Consider the following 17,382-nt stretch of genomic DNA (forward strand, 5'->3'; position numbering starts at 1 on the left):
AGTCAATATTTATTTTCAGTTAAAAAATACTTATAAAATAAAAGTATTCAATTTCTAAATAAAATTTTTAATATTATTTTAAAATATGGTATTCATATAATAAATAATAAATAATTAATAATTAATTCTTTGTTTTTAAAATTACAAATTAAAGTTATTACGATAGCTGCATTTAGGTTCAGTCTAAGCGCAAGTATGATTAACTAATGCTTATAATGAGCTTGCTTATATAGCTTTTTTCGATTCGAAGCTGTCTGCAATCTTTAGCGTACATGCGTTGAGTACGTGTGTTGCATGTGGAATTTCTCTCGCAATGATAGGAGCAATAATAGGAGTATCCATCACAACATTAATGCACTTCAGCTGCAATTGGTATTTCTATCAAATTGTGGCATAAATCATGCCCCAATTGACATCCATAATATTTCCCAAGGGGTATTAAATTGGCTGCTAATGTGCTTAATTAACCTGCAGGCCCCAATTGCAGCCAGCAAGCTAGCTATTAATTTTCTCTTTCATTGTTGTTTTGCCAGCTCGGAAAATAATCGTTCTTATAACGATTACTTCTGCTCGTATGTCTAGAGATGCGTAAAGACGCATCAAATTGCCGGCTCAGTGGCTTCAGCCCATCCGATAAACAGCAGAAATACTTGTGTGTGTGTGTGTGTTGCAAGTACTTGTATCTATCAGATACACGCACGCTCAGCCAGCTGCAGCTTAGGTCTCAGCTTGGCAATTAAGAGTGTGAATTTCAAGCCATAAAACAGTTGCAACATGTGGCCCGTTGCGGTGTGATTGTTGTTGTCGCTTTTTCGGGTGAAAGTTTGTTCTACAACCGCCGCAGCAGCTGTGTTGCATTTGTTACAGATTTTTTTTTGTGGAAAAAGTGACAGCTTCATGTGCTGTGCTGTGCTCTGCTTCTTTCTATTTTTTCCTATTTTTTCTTCTTTTTTTTTCATTTTTGTGTCAGCTAAAAAGTTGAAAATTTCTAACCATAATTAGCGCACAGAGTTTTAATATCTTATCATGCCAAATAATAATTCACACACAGAGAATATAAAAATTGAATCGACTAACTAAAACAACAACAATGGTAGAAAGTTAATCGCATGTGTCCACAGATACTCGAATCTTTATCTTGCCGATTACAATTTCAAAAGGTAAAAGCAAAAGGAGAATAAACAAACAATACAAAAAACGCAACAACAACAGAATAAAACATCTTAATTTCACAATAATTGCGCACACTGAAATCAAATTGAAAAACAAATTAAAATTGGAAACTGAAATCGAGCAAACAGCGGTTCAACTTGAATGTTGTACGAGTATAAATCGCAGGTATATATATATATATATATAGGAAAGTGCAAACATTCAACACTAGTGGCAACAGCTGGGCAACCAGACAAATGGACAGACAGACAGTTTGCAGTCGCTGTCAGTGGGTTTTTCTTTTGGGGGCAAAAGGTGCGGGTGTGGGTTGACTCCTATTTGCATGGCAGGTGAAAAGTCGTCCAAGACAAGCAAAAACAAACTTTGCATCTGTTTTTTTTTTTTCTTTTATCTTCCACCTACCACTGTGCAATTTCATAATGGCGTCGTCAAACAGTCAACAGGCAACTGGAAAACAGTCGACAGTCGGCCAACAAACGCTGACGGCATTACAGTTAGCCGAGACACCGCTGCGTCCATTGATGATGGGCTTTTAAGCAGTCACCCAGTCAGCAAGTCTGCAACATTGCAACTGCAACTGCAACATCAGCCTCAACTTCAAATGCGACTGCGACTCAACGGGGCCAGACAATCAAGTGGTGAAGTCAACGGGGAGAACCGTCTGCACTTCTGCCCTGTTGCACTGCATCTAGCACAGTTCACAATTGGCCCGATTGCAGTTGGAGGTTGGAAGTGTTGTTGTTGTTTGTATCTCATGCCCTTACCAACAAAGGTTAGCTTTAGTTTGTAATGCTGATTGCCTTTAAATGATTTTTTTTGTGCATTCAAAAGTATACCAAAGAGAGAAATAGCAGGAAAATTCTTCTAATTAAAAATTAATAATAATGATAGAAATAATTTTAAAATAAAATTTATTGTAAAAAAATTAAAAAATAAAATTTATAGATAAAAGTTATATAAAATAATACGTAAATAAAAACTAAATTATAAAAATAAAATAAACTTTAAATATTAATAAATAAAATAACAACAAATATAAGAAATATCAATCATAAATTTACTATTATCTCAGTTCCTGACAGTCTGATATAATCAGCATGAAAAAATGTTATCGTTAGGTGGGAATCCCTTCGATAACGTTATCTACAATAGGATAACGTTATTTACAATAGGATCACGTTATCAAGCATAGGATTGACAATATTAAAATCATTCTAAAAATATTTAATTTTCTCAGCCACGTTTAAGGAAACATTATCTTAAGTTAAACTGGGAAAGGCCCTAAGAAAAATAATTAGATTAGAAGTACAAAAAAAATTAAAAGACGAAGATTATCTCTAAGTTATGGAAAGAACCATGAGTTTCAAAAATTTTTGTATTAAAATAGAATTGAATCTACCTTTTTTTTGTTTTGTCGCATATTTAAAATGTTAAATTTAAAATTTTGGTAGTTTTAAGTTGTAGATTGTATTTCAAGTATGCTTAATTCGCCCACTCTAAAAAGTGCTAAGCCCTCGAACTCTCAAAGTCTCTTTGAAGAGTATTCAAATAACAACAATATTTTTACTGCATATTGCAGCGCATGTTTTCATAAAAATATTGGAAGCTTTTCATTTTTCTGGCCGGCTGAAAATGATCAATTGTTGTGGCCGGCTGCCGTTTCAACTGACAACAAAGCCAATAACAACAAAAGCAACAAGAGCATACAAAAAAATAGGCGAATTTTGTAGGTAAATGCGAAATATACTCGTAATAATAATAATGTTCGGCAACCGAAATTGAGGCATGTTACCGCATCGAGCGACATGAAGATTTTCTTCTGGTTGTTGCACGTTGCAAGTTGCAATAATTGAGCTTTTTTTGTAGTTTTGTATGTGTTGTGCTTATGTAATTGCTATGCAAAAAGGAAACATAACACAAATGGACAACTTCAATGCATTTGTAATTATATTTGATTGCAACAATTATTTAAAAATACAAATAACAACAAAAAAAAAACTTTGCAAAACAAAACATACTCAGCCAATTGGTAATAATGGTAAACGTGTTGGCCAAAATGACAACACAAGCTGCTGTTGTAGATTTTTTGGTTTGCTTTGTGGTTTAATTTTGTTAACGAGCGTATTATATGTAATCAGAGGGGAGCTCTTAGACTCTTAGAACAGTGCGAACTTAGATAAAGTCTGTCTTAACTTGGCTCCCCAATTAGTTGTTGGTTTTTGTGTTTTGGCCCGGCCTCTACTTTATTCCAAATGAGGTCATCATATCCGCATCGTTGTCTTTGCTTTTCGTTGTACTCGTATTTTAGTATTTTATGATGAACCACACCGAGTGCCATAAAGTCTTTTTACTTTAACCTTTTTTTTGCTTTTATTGGCACCGACCGCCAAAGGCTTTGAAAGCAATACAAACGAGAACACGAATGAGATACTTATTAATTAAAAGGAAATGTTAGCAGAATTTGTTATTGCCACAATGGCTTAGTAGTCATAAAGAGGTGAATCAGCAGGCTGTCTGCTTTTAACTACTTTCAACTATGCTGGTTCAGTAGACGTAATACCCCCGGGGTCCTTACATAAAAATGTAGCCTGGGAAAGGCCAAATACTCCATTCCTCATGCTATTTTAATGCGTTTTATACATATATTAGCATGCCAATCCTGATCTTTAATTGAAGGAGAAGTAGCGATTTAACGAGTAACGATTAATACACATTAAGTTGAAGACTAATGAATAATGAATATCTCAATAATTTCCCAATATATAGTAGCGAATTTATGAGTAACGATTAAAAAGTAATTTTTGAAGAGTAAAGAGTGTGTTAATCGTTCCCAACACTTTAAAAGTAACGATGAAGAACGAATAAAAGATTAAATAAAGTGTGAAAACAATTTTATAGCATTAAGTGGCGAATTGACGAATAGCAAAAGCCAAGTAATAAATTTAAAAAAAATGACCGTCTCAATCATTTCGTAAATTTAATTGACTTGTAACGATTAGACGTTAAAAAATTGTAGAGTAACGAATACCTCATTTATAAAGAAGTACATATTAAAAAAAAAAAAGAGATTAATGAGTATTATTGTTTGACACTCATCTCTATGCGATTTCAACTTAATATATAACAAATTATTTATTTAATTGTGGGATTAGCATAAAACTCCATTTAAATGGAGCTACATATAAAAGTTGATTCATTAAATGTGTCAAAGGAAATGTGCGAGTAAATGAGTTCCACTTAAAACATCATCAGAAGATCGTTAAAATCAAAAAAAGAAGTAAATGATTATTTGAAATGAGCTCAGTGTAAACCAGTTCAATTTTGGACAGCCAGAAATGAAGTGCGTCATAGTTGACGCTTCAGTTACAGTTGCCGGTATCTGTTTGACGTTAATACTATTTCTATTTTGAGAGTGTTTGAAATGCCAATGCGTATATGAAAATAAACGAAAATATAATAGCAATTTCATATGCTTATGTGACTTTAATTACGTGACAGCCCAATTTGAATGGTGACACAGCATTGAAATCGAAATAAATATGCAGTTATTACCAGGCACATGACACAGATACACACGCATACACACATATCGATTTAGTTGATGAGGGGAACGCCCAAATATGGCTACAAAAACTTGGCTAAAACCTAGCCAAATTGCTGGCAGCAGGTGACGCAATTTGCAAGCCATTGCAAAAAAAAATAAATATAAAATTAAATTAGTTGAAGCATACAAAATTCTATAAAAATTAAATGAATAAATAAATTTAAATAAAATAGCAACTGTATCTGTATATCTAGCAGATACAAGAGAAAAGCCAGCGGCTTCAAAATCGCATCGAATCGCATGTGGCAACCTGTAATTTACCCTTCAATCAATGCGCAACAAATCAGTTGGCAACGCGCTGAGCAGGCGCGCCAATCACTGGAACTCCCCTCGCATCCCTCCCCGCCTCATTGCCTTTCTGGCTCGTAACTCAGTTGGCAGCACATTTGGGTTAACAATTGGCAGTTGTGTTGGTTAACTGTTGTGCTGTGCCCGGCCAGATATCCGTATTTTCTGAGCATGTATCTGTAAGTGCGAGTATCTGAAACTCAATGAGTGTGTGTGTGTGTGTGTGTGTGTGCCATGAATGACTAACTGTGCTGTGCGCAAGGTGGTTTTCTTTTCTGTTTTCTGTCTTGCCTTGTTTTGCTTTTAGCTGTTGGCCAACACAGGGCTATATGTAGATAGTAGCGATAGATACAAAGATACAAGCAATCGACATACATAAGCATAATTTTATCATGTAGATACTTTTACAAAACTTTAAACGCTGCTTCCTTAACTTTAAGTGCTAAATTAAAGTCGAACAATCAATCAAAGAAGCAAACACACAACTTCTTCTTGCCTCACACTCAAGGCTTTAAACATTTCCTGGCCAGGCTCAAACCACTGACTTGTGATAGCTTTTAGCCTCATATGTTGTCCGTCTGTCTTCCCACGTAGCTCAGCAGGTTGCGGGGAAAAACATGTAGAACGATGTAGCTACAAATTTTCAAGTTTAAAGCTAAATCGTGCCCAATCTACAAAACAAACTACATGAAATGAGTATAAAGAAAAAAGAGAACTGGAAGCTGACTGCAGACTGAATTCAACTGCAGCTTAAAGGGCACAACCAACAGATTGTTGATGAACCACAACAGAACCACAGAGCCATTTTGTAAGTGGGTCATCCATGTGAAGTTGCTGTCTCAATGTGGAATCATGTCACTGTGCAATTCGTCAATGAAATCTCTGTCACACTTTTGACAATTGCACGAAGCGCAAAAACGAAGAAAATTGATATAAATATTTAATAATAGGTGGAATACTTATTTACCCTACCAGAAGTTTCACAAATATTACTAGAAATAACAAAATTGGAAAGAAAATTAGGAACACAAAACTAGAAAAGTTGTAATTAGATAATTTTGAAAACCAAAAGAATCAACCGACCTCAGAAATTTTAAAGTTTAGGTATTTTCTAATATTTGTTTTATTTTTTAATTGATGCAAACTCAAGAACACGTTTCTACTTGATTTCTTAAATTGCATTAAGTTTTGGTCTTTGGTTTTATAATTCTCAGAAAAAAAATCGGACTTTGCATGATATACCGATTAAAATTGATTGATGATTAAATTAAAATAAAATTAATATTTGTATACCAAAAAAAAGTACTCTTTCTCACAAAAATATTAAATGTTTTATAAAATATCTACATAATTGTTGTGAATGAATTTGTAAACAATTTACTTAAAAATAAAAGATTCTTTTGTAAATGCAACCAACTTATTGGCAAAATCAATGTATTTTTTTTGAGTTGAAAGTGTATAGAGACCGTGACAGTTGATGTTGTTGTGTCATATGTTGTTGTTGTTGTTGCTGGAGACGACGGCACGCGATCGACAAAACCTCGCAAGTTGCAACTTCGCTTTGAGGCAAATGCAATTCACCTTTTTCCGGTACCACGCGGCGTATGCTCATTTTTTCACACTCAAGTGGGTGGCGAACTGAGCAGATGATGAAAATGCAGCACCTGGCAACAGTAAGCACACAATGAATTGAGCTAGCTGCAGATTCAAATTCATTATTTATTATTTAAATATTCCAATAATTATATTTAAATGCAAACAATAAAAACAATATGCTAAAATCAACTTCCTGTGCTCAGTTCATCGTAACGAGTGCTGAATCTCAATGTGAGTACATTTTCAACTGTTGGAAAGTAGGGCGCGACTTTTGTAAACAATTCAACGCACTTGGTAAAGTTCAATTGTGCGCACAAGGGTTAAGTGCTATTGAGGAGAATGCCAAAGAGGGGGAGGGGAAGAGAAAGAGGGAGATGGCAGATGGGGAGACTGGCAGCGACTTTTCGACTTGCAGTTTTTTTTGCAGTTAAATTTAAAACTTTAATGTCATGCACCATAGAAAATGCCGACGTATCTATGAGCTGTTGAAAACGAAACAAAACGATACAAAATAAAGACGGCAACAGCAGCAAAAAGCAAAATCGAGAAGAAAAGCAAAAATTGCGCACGTAGCAGCAGCAGCAGCAACAACAACAACAATCATAAAAGATAGCAGAAGCGACAACAACAAAGAGAGATAGACAAACAAACAACAAACAATATTTCCGCATTCCGCACAAGCAGAGCACCAAACATATTAAACAAATTCGCCGCAGGCAGCGAGAGCAGCGAATTCAGCAATGCAAAGCCAAGTGAGTGAGACAGGGAGTGACAGAGGAAGAGGGATAGAGTGATGTAGAGACGCAGTCATTGATAACTCGCCAATTCCAATAAACACATTTGACAAATTCGCCGCAGGCAACGAGATCAGCAGTTGCAGCGAATTAAGCTGTCTGATTAAATGCAAAGAAATTACGAAAGAAGGGGAGAAAACAGAAAGGGGAGGTACAGGCATTGATAACTCGCTCATCTAACCCAAATTTGCTGTCGAAAATTGCAAAATCATCAAATGATCGCGATTACAATCGAAATAGCATAGACACGGCAACTTCAACTCGTTTCTGTATACCCTGTAGACATCAAAACGACAGGGAGGAGTATAAAAAGTGGGGAAAATGCATAAAATATATCGAATAAAGTCACTATAAATCAACTTAAAGAGAGATAGATAAAAGTTAAAAAAGTTATTGCAATTTTAAAAATACTTAAAAAGAAAAATATTATTTTCTGAGCAATATAAAAATGTAAAATTGACAACCTATAACAGTTAAGATCCCTGCTATTAAAATTACTTTCTTTAAGCAGTGTCCGAGTACAGGGTAACTTACAATCGATCACTGTGAACTAGATCACTTTTACTTGTCGTTTCAATTGGAAAGTGTTGCCAATTTGCTGAGTTGCTGTTGTTGACTGACTGCAACTTTAATTGTGCGCTTTATAGCGCAATTTATGCTCCGACTTGGATCACTATCCCCCCACCCCCTTTCCTTCTCTAACCACTTCCCCCTTTTGGCCATTTGGCAACTGGCGACTCGTGCGCGTGTTTTGATTATGATTTTTGAGTCAATTGCAATTTTGCTGATTTATAGCAATTATGCTCTAAATGAAATTGTTACAAAATTATGGTGATTTACGATGCGAACTCTTTGAACTACCCACGCGACCGCCACTCGCCATAGAAAGTAGAACAACAACGTGGCAACAATGCCGAAAACTACAATAAAAAGCAACAACCCACAAAAAAAATAAACAAACAAAAATATAAGTGATAAAACGAACCCAAAGCACATGACAATTGAAAATTATAATAATAATATAATACAAGCCATAAAAAAAATAAATAATATAGAATTGCAAATAAAAATAAATTAAGGCAATCATATAAAATAATGTGCATTATATTTGCCAACTGTTCCAGTTCACAGTTGAGGAGGAATAGACGCTAAAGGGGAGGAGCGAGGGGCGAGGTTTGTGGGCGGACGGACGCATTGAAAATGTGTGAAATTTCGCAAGTTTAACTCAAGATAACAACAATAAGCTGAACAATAACAACACTAGACAACAAGCTGTCTATTTTGAGACATTTGTTGCAGTCTTCAAAATTATACAAATCTACTAAAAGCTTTTTTTTATATTTCCTTTTACATGATATTCGTAAACTTTTTGCTAAACTTTTCATCCTATCATATGAAATCCTGTCATTTGATATTGTAAAGAATAGTTAGCAATTAAGCAGAACTGTAATTAGTTTTTCTCTATGCAGTGTATATAAACACTTGTCTTGTGTTGTCAAGTGTAAATTGAGTATGTGACCACTCCAACGCCAATCAACGTGTTTACCGTCAAGGTTAAAACTCACTGTAGACGACCTGAAAGAGTAATACACTCAGGCAGAGATACAGATACATTTACCAAGCTATAGATACATTTTTGCACTCGTATTCGGGCAACAGCTTGCATGCAGATTAGTTTAATATGAATAATAATTAGTATTATTTTTCGATTTTCATAAATCGCATGAATCAGAGCAAAGCGCATAAGAAAAAACAAAAGCAAAGAGGAATAATATAAAAAAAAAAGTAAATAAATAAACAGCTGATCAATGAAATCAAATGAAAAGTCGGTACATGCACTGAAATTACATTACACATGAAAGACCATACAAGATAAACAAATGCAAATTATTGGGAAATACACAGGCAGAAAACAAAACTTTAAATATAACTGCATAAATAATCAATAATTTCCCATGAATCATAAACTGAATAAACTTAAAGCAAATGATTTCAGTCGAAACAAAGAAGTTGAGATACAACAACTTGTATCTTACCATTTACCATTTTCAAATAAACCTTGTGCATAGCCACGCCTACTTTCCGCCCCTTCCTATCTATCAAGCGAACGTATCTCGTAGGTACAACAATTTTCAATTAGTTTTGCTCTCAATTTTTGCTTTCAGACATTTGGAGCAATTAGCAAAATGCAGAAAACAAAAGTTGAATGAAAACTTCAAAACAGAAATAGAAAATGGAAAAATGGAAAAACGGGGAGTGTTTAATTAGCCAATAAAATTAGTGGAGAGAACTTTTGCAACTGACCAGCAACTTAACGGCAGTTGAATTGTGCCAGAAAAATTAAAAAAAAATAAAAAAATTGCCGAATTATTAAACAATGAAAAGAGAGAAAAAGACAGCAACAATTAAAAGTGCCAACGGAGCAGTGCAAAAGTCAAACAAAGAAAACAACACAAAAAGGGCATAAAAAATAAATAAATAATTTTGTTGTTGTTAAATATGCCAACAATGTGCACACTTTAGATAGAGAGAAGGAGAGTGTGAGTACTCAAAAGATACTCAAACTCAAACTCGCACTCGTACTCGTATTCGTATTTATACATTAATTGCCATGTAGCGTAGAGAGAAGCACGAGAGAGGGAGGGAAGCAAGGGAGTATGTATTTCTGTTGTTCGCTTTCGAAACTCGAGACCCGCATGGAAATGACATGCAGCGAGTTAAGAGCGTGCATAATCAATCCCAATGGAGAATGAATGTGACACAAAGAAGAGAAAAAAGCCACGGAGAGTAGAATGAATGTTGTGGGACGATAGATAATAGCCGAGCTCTTTTTCAAAATGACCAAGCAAAATGCAGAGGGGGATAAAAAAAAACGAAAAGAAAGAGAGCTGAAGGAGAAGCTACAAATTACAGTGTAGTAACAATTAAAAATTAAACAGTAGTTAGTTTGCTGCTTAATTAACAAGATAAACAATGTCAGACAAATCGCGAGGGAGATAGAGCGACAAAGAGAGAGAGAGAGAGAGAGAAGATGTTGCCTTGGTCATTTAAATGTTTGCATGACAACGTTGTTATTTAAATATTTAATTAATTAAAATGCATCAGAGGGTTACAACAAAAGGTGGATGAACTATGACTAAAATAAGAAATAATTAAAATATCTTAAAGGTACAAAATGTATCATTTGTTTAAGTGTGTTATTTCTATGTTATTGACTAAGTCGCATTTTGTCTGGAGTACAAGAGCTGTCTAAGCTGAAGCTAACTTAAAAAAATTATAAAGGTATCTTGAAGATACAAATTGTACATTTTTTTTATTATGTAACCGTTCTGAAGTGTAAGTATTGATCACTTTAAATATTTTTGATAAATGTTCCATTATAAATCTTGAAGATAAAAAAAAAACGATCCGCCCAAATATCTATATATTTATCTTAAAGAGACAAAATTTAACTATCGTTATAGCTACACATCTATCTTCCACATAAATGAAATTTCCATTTCCCATTTAAGAAACTATCTTAAAGATACAAAATGTATATAGTCAATCTACCCACCCATCAATCTATCACACCTACAATCGCTGTCTGCTCTATTATCCCATTATAGCATTATTCAGATTAATTCTGATTTCCCATTTCACATTTATCATGAAATCGTTTCAGACTTCCGTCGCAATTTACGTGAAAATATTTCAATTTATTATCGCTTTAGATACAAGCTGTGCTTGGTTTAGTTTAGTTTCAAGATACGCACCATTTATCTAGTTGATTTCATTTACAAACGGGTCTTAGTTTGTAGCCTGTAGGGGGTAAGAGGGTACCCCGAAAAAATTCAATTAATCCAAATGAAAGCAGCGCTGCTTTGATGTTAATTTGTTGGTTTAGTTATTTGTAATTTCTCTATGTTGTGTTGTATCTTTGTATCTACAATTTGTATCTCAGATATGGTCACACTTGCAAATATTTCGCATTAGATTTGCATAACAAATTCACAAAATTTCACTTTTTTCTATAGATATTTATATATTTTATTGACCGGTTTACGGGAAGCATTTCGTAATATGCACAATAAGATATTGGAACTAAACAGACTTTGGTTTTAAGGAAGAGGAAGATGCAGCACACGATAAAGATTTACGATCCGCGTGTGTGGGTGTGTGTTTGCACACATATGTGTGTGCGTGTGTCTCAATAAAAAGTGTATTTTATTTCTCAGACGAAAATGTAGAACACGATCGGAGCGCGACTTCAATTTCAACAACGACAACGATGATGATTCAGTGGCAAAGTTGCCAACTTGTTGAAAAATATCCACAAAAAAAATAAACGAAACAACTGTTTAAAAGCACAACACAGCACAGAAACAACAGCACCCAATACAAGACGCGAGTATCTGTCAGATACTTTCAGTGCAATCAACTTAACGAAGCGCGTTCGCAATGAAGCCGACCGCACGCTTCAACGGCAAATTTTACAATATACAATACAAACAACAACAGCTGTTAATTTTTTTCCATTTTTTTCCACGTCTCTACAGACAAATTCAGCTCAAAATCTCTTTTAACTAACAGTTGTGCTCATGTTAACAGACAGTGAGAGAGATCGCGAGAGAGAGAGCGTGTGTAGAATTAAGTGAAACTAGTGCTAGCATATGCTAACAGTTAGCATGACTCACAGTGAGTGAGACTATACGAATAACCAGGCGAGAGTGAGAGAGAGAGCGCACTCAGCAACTTCAAATTGAGCGTAGAATTGAGTGCAATGAGCTGAATGCAGAGAGCATATAACGAGCAAAATAAAGAGCGACAATAACATTAACATTTGAAAACAACAACAGAAAAGACTGCTGCATTAGATACATTTGTATCTTTTGGTAGCATTTAAAAAAGTGCTTCTTATGCTTCAATTGCTTGTTTATTGTTATTTGTTTATGCAGCTTTTCAAGCAATGTGAAGGTAAACAAATGCTCAAAAAACAAAAACAATTATTGGAACATAAGCTAATCAATTTACAGGTAATTAAATGCTTTACAAATGCACTGAAGTTGCCGACGCCACAAAGTATGGCAAAGGGTAATGCACTAACCAAAGAAAAAAAGATAGATAAAGAGAGAGAGAGAATGTAAAACAAAACAAACTGACCAAGTAAGTCATTAGATTTTTGTTATTATGGCGCTGCTGCAACTCCAAAAGCAGCGACAACAAGTGCAGCAAATGAGGCAAGTGACGCCGTGTCTAGACAAAAGCGACTAAAGAGACACTCAGAAGTGACCTACTGTCCACTTGCAGCTTATCTCGCTGCGTAATTACAGCACCTAAAGAAAGGGGAGATACAGAGGCAGAGAGAGAGAGAGAGAGAGAGAGGGAATGAGAGAGAAAACACTATATGACAAGGGCGCCACAACACAAAAAACAACAAATAACAAACAATGTTGCCATGACGCTGTCAACGCAAAGCTCTAGAACGTTTAATCAATGACCTGTCCCGAGAGGGGGTTGAGGGGAATTGGGGTAGTAGGGAAAGAAGTCACTTCTGGCATTTAAAGACACGCATTTTGTTTGATATTTATGGGAATTTGATAAGCGAATCACTCAGTCAAATCATTAAAATACTTTTAATGCTTACTATTTCCATAAGTTTTAATTATCAACTAAAATAAAGCGAAAAAAAGAGGAAATAGATAAAATATTTTCAAACAGTTGACTGTTTTTTACATGTTCTCTTATCTGACAACACAGAAAGTAAGGTAAAGTAAATTTGGACTCTTCCTGCTAAATGCAAACTTTAACTGAAAAAATACAGGAGGAGGACTACGATCAAAAGTGCTTGACTAACAGAAAAAACTTTATTAAGAAGGAAAATAACAGAAGCTATATATAAAAAGGAAACACCAATCTTTTTGTAACCTTTAAACGAAGTGAAAATCTTTTACATAATTTGAGAGCTTTTTATACCCAAAAGACAAATTTTTTTGTATATATTTATAGATATTTTCCTAACTATACAACTACAGTGACTTATTAATTATTGCATCAGTCATGAAATTCAATACGACAGTTATAAAATATATTTGTATCTCTAAATTTGAGATATCAATGCACAACAAATGAAAAAAACACAGAAATCTTGATCGTCAACATGTAAACAGAGAATAAGATTTAACAGGCGTGGGAATGAGAATGGGCGTGGACCTCCCCAAGGGAGGAGAAGAGCCGATACAATATCAAGTAATATAAATAACATATGTACAAACTGAAGATGGAAAGTGTCAGAGGCAATTGTCGCGCAAGCGAAGATATCTCAGAATATGGGCAATAAAATTAAAATGAAGAGGAAGAAAAAAGAAAAACATTCATATACATTGGAAGTGCGCTTTGAATATTTGAGACTTTCCAACAGAAAAAGATAAAGATACAAGTACACACACAGATACACATACACACAGATGGTTGCAATAAGCATAAACAAGACAAGGGTTGGGTGACAGCAAATGCTTGTAAACTGCCACTTAAACCGCAATCACAAACAAAATTGATTTAAATTTGAAATGTAAACAATGCCCACAAGGAAAAAGCGAGAGAGAAGGAGAGGGTGGAAGAGGGATGCACATCTGGGTAATTGCACTACGAGTGATAGAGATTTGAGCGGAAATTGAACGCCCACGACACAGTTCAATTAGGGCGCTGAATATGTACGTAGAAAGTGTCAAAAAATAAAAACCATTGTGCGTTAACAAAAAGCTCCAAAATTTGCGGTTAATTGAATGCAAGAAGACGCTCAAGAGTTGAAGAGTGAGAGAGAGTGAGGTGGAGCACACACAAAATGGCGTCGATTGGCAAAAGCCTTTGCGGCTTCTGGTCTGAGATTCTGTTAATGAAGCTTATGAGCAGCAGCGCGCGCACGTCACAAGTCACTGAGCTGCAGCAGCAACGTCAACAACAACAACAAGCATAGCATAAGTGAAGCGTTGCACAAGCAGAAAGACCGCGAGAGAGATATAGAGAGGGAGAGAGAGAGTGAGAGAGAACCGCAGCACAATGGACGAGCTGGCCAAACTGACACGATTTTATTCATATTTTAAATTTTGGAATATCATATCGATAGCTAATACGATTTTGCACTTCTTTATCTATATTTATATATTTTTTTGTTGTTGGAATCTAATTGAACTAAGCTTTTGAAATAAAAGTTCAAATGTGTTAAAAATATATATATTTGATCTGCCTAGCTGTCAAAATTTCTGAAAACACCAGATTCAGTATAATTTTTACGGTTATGTTTTATATTTTCCAAATAATTCATTTCAAAATAATAAAATTTTTGTTTAAAAAGAGTAAAAGACTAATATAAAAAAATTATCTACTATTCTTCTTCTCTAGGCAAAAAAAAAAACTTACAATAATTTACTTAATTACTTAAGTTATTAATTAATCCATGCTAAATTGGGCATTTCGTCCACTGTGCGCAGTAAGCAGCAACAACAACAACAATAGGAGAATATGGTCCTCAGTCAATGGCTGCACCTGTAACCAGCACACACTCACATGCACGCATACCATATTGCACGCTCTCTCCCCTCTTTGCACATTCGCCTCCCCCACTCACACACAGACATACACACGAGACAAAAGCACAGTTACGCTCAGGCTGACTGCTGTTGGGTTCATTAATGACGACGGCTCGACACGTTTGAGCGATCACAATGAAAAAAAAGAGTAGAAGGAAAACAAAAATACAACAACGAAAACAATTTTATTATTAACATTAAAAACGCATATTTTGTTGGCCGCTTAAGCCACGAATTGAACATAAAATGGAGCGAGTTGAGTGATCAAGTTGTTGTTGCCGTTGCAGCGGTTAGATATCGTACAACAACATCAGCAACAGCAACAAGAACAACAACGTCCAGCAATTTCCGCGAGACAGAGTGAGTGATGGAGAGGGGGGTCTCGACAAGTGCAGAGACGCGACGCCAAAGCTTTGTCAGCCATGCAGAACACCCAGCATAAAAACAGATAATAATAAGTTATAAAAGCAGATACGGCATGATTGACCCCCCTCTCTCTCTTGCCCTCTCCACCCGCTCACCAAAACACAACAAGCACAAAAGAATGCAACGGAAATGATCAATTACGCAATTCAAGAACAAAGAGAGCGACAAGGACAACGAGAGAGACACAGAGAGTACAAGAATTTAGCGGCTTACCTTTTCAGTGAATGCCGTTGCAGCTGCGGCTGCAGCTTCCCTGGCGACGCCGACGCCATCGGCAGAGCTGGCGTGCGTCGACGGCGACGTAGCATAGACAAACAGCGGCAATGAGTTAAAATTACGCAAAAATCCAGCGCCGTCCATTGCGCCAGCCGAAGCGTCCTTAAAACGCCGGCAGAACAGCAACTGTTTATTACAGGCGGCGGCTGAGGCCAGCAGCGGCAGCAGCGTGGGCGTTGGCGTTGGCCGCGCCGTTGGCGCTGACGTTGGCGCTGGCATTTTTAATGCATTTTCCACTGCATCAGATGCTGGTTGCGGCCCCGACGCTGCCGACTGAGACGTCGACTGAGACTGCGGCTTTTCTCCTGTTATGGGCATTGCTGTTCTTGTTGTTGTTGTTTTTATTGTTAGCGTATCGCAATTTTCTTCTTCTTCTTCTTCTGCTGATGATTTGGTTGCTGTTTTTGTTGTTGTTGGCATGACTCCGCGTACTATAAAATTAAGCTTGCCTTGTTGCGACTGCTACTGCTGCTGCGCGCTTTGCAGTGGGCGTGGACGTGGGCGTCAAGCTGCAAGCGTCCTTTGTTGTTGTTGTTGTTGTGGCGCGTGTATATCAAGACGACTGTCCCGCTATCATCAACTGGATGCCGCATGTTGCAAATGCTTACGCATAGAAATGACCTCTAACTAAATTATCTTTAACACAAACACTCACACACACACGCACTCATATACATACTCACACACGAGCACTTTTTGTCGCCTTGCAAATCGGCAGCAACAACAACACTGAAAAGTAGAACAAGAGGGATGCCACGGCAATTTATAGAATACGAAACGTGTTGTCGCTTTGAAACGTGCAAAACTGACGCGTTGCGTTTGTTGTTTTCATAACCGAATTGACTAAATCATATAAATTTCTACTTGCTAATTTCCTTTTTGTTTAAATTTGCAGACAGTTTAAGTGTGGCTGCACTTCAATACTCGCGAAATGTTGATTCAAATATACGAAGCTGGTATTATCTTAATACAGTCTGGCATCTCTATTCAAAACAAGTACTAAAAAATACCAAACTGTTCAATTAATAAACATGTGATAAACAAAAATTAGTAGTTGTTTTTATTCTTAATCAAATTTAATGCAACACTAAAAATCTACTGCTTAAAATGTATCTTAATTTGTATTGTATTGTCTTCAGAATTTTAAATAGCCACTTTGTCTGCACAACGAAAGTCTGGCAGCACTCTTATTAATTTAGTCACTTTTTGTGATATGGGTAAATTAGTAAATTAGTGTTGGGTAAATACTGCACGGTCAGTTGACTCATATTGCTCACTTGTGTGAACAGGTTGACTATATTGCTACAGCAACTGCTATCTTCACACGTCAAAGTTTAAAACAGAGTAGCTGGTTTGAACATTAAATTCACAACTCCTTCAAAATTCATCAGTAAAAACATTCCGGCAGCAAGCAACACGTTGTGTGATTATAAAAAGAATTAGCTAACAGCACTTAGTGCGCGCAGACAGAAAACGCAGCGGACATACACATACAAATTGCATCGCCGCCGGTTTAAACAGTTTTTGTTGGTTGGAATTTTGTACTGTGCTTTCGCTGACAGTTTACGGTGACTTTCGATAGCTAAATTTTTACACATATAAATAGACACGCGTTCCCTCTCCGTCTGATCGCTGTTTTGTTGCTCTTACACCAAAG

The 17,382-nt window shown here is 36.0% G+C and overlaps 1 protein-coding gene across 4 annotated transcripts in view; it reads right to left on the reverse strand.

Moving 5' to 3' along the window:
• Positions 1-16,636, reverse strand: part of LOC117792083 (serine-rich adhesin for platelets) — a 53,068-nt gene extending 36,432 nt beyond the window's left edge. The window contains exon 1 of one of the 4 annotated variants that reach the window (XM_034632044.1): positions 15,663-16,630. In XM_034632044.1, the coding sequence (XP_034487935.1) occupies positions 15,663-16,145 (483 nt within the window). In that variant the 5' untranslated portion in view covers positions 16,146-16,630. Of the gene's footprint in view, positions 1-11,210; positions 11,943-15,662 lie in introns of those variants that run through there. The other 3 variants (XM_034632041.1, XM_034632042.1, XM_034632043.1) reach the window with 3 other exon arrangements.
• Positions 16,637-17,382: the final 746 nt, after the last annotated feature.

Source organism: Drosophila innubila (assembly GCF_004354385.1).
Source record: "Drosophila innubila isolate TH190305 chromosome 3R unlocalized genomic scaffold, UK_Dinn_1.0 2_E_3R, whole genome shotgun sequence".
NCBI classification, from domain to species: Eukaryota; Metazoa; Arthropoda; class Insecta; order Diptera; family Drosophilidae; genus Drosophila; species Drosophila innubila.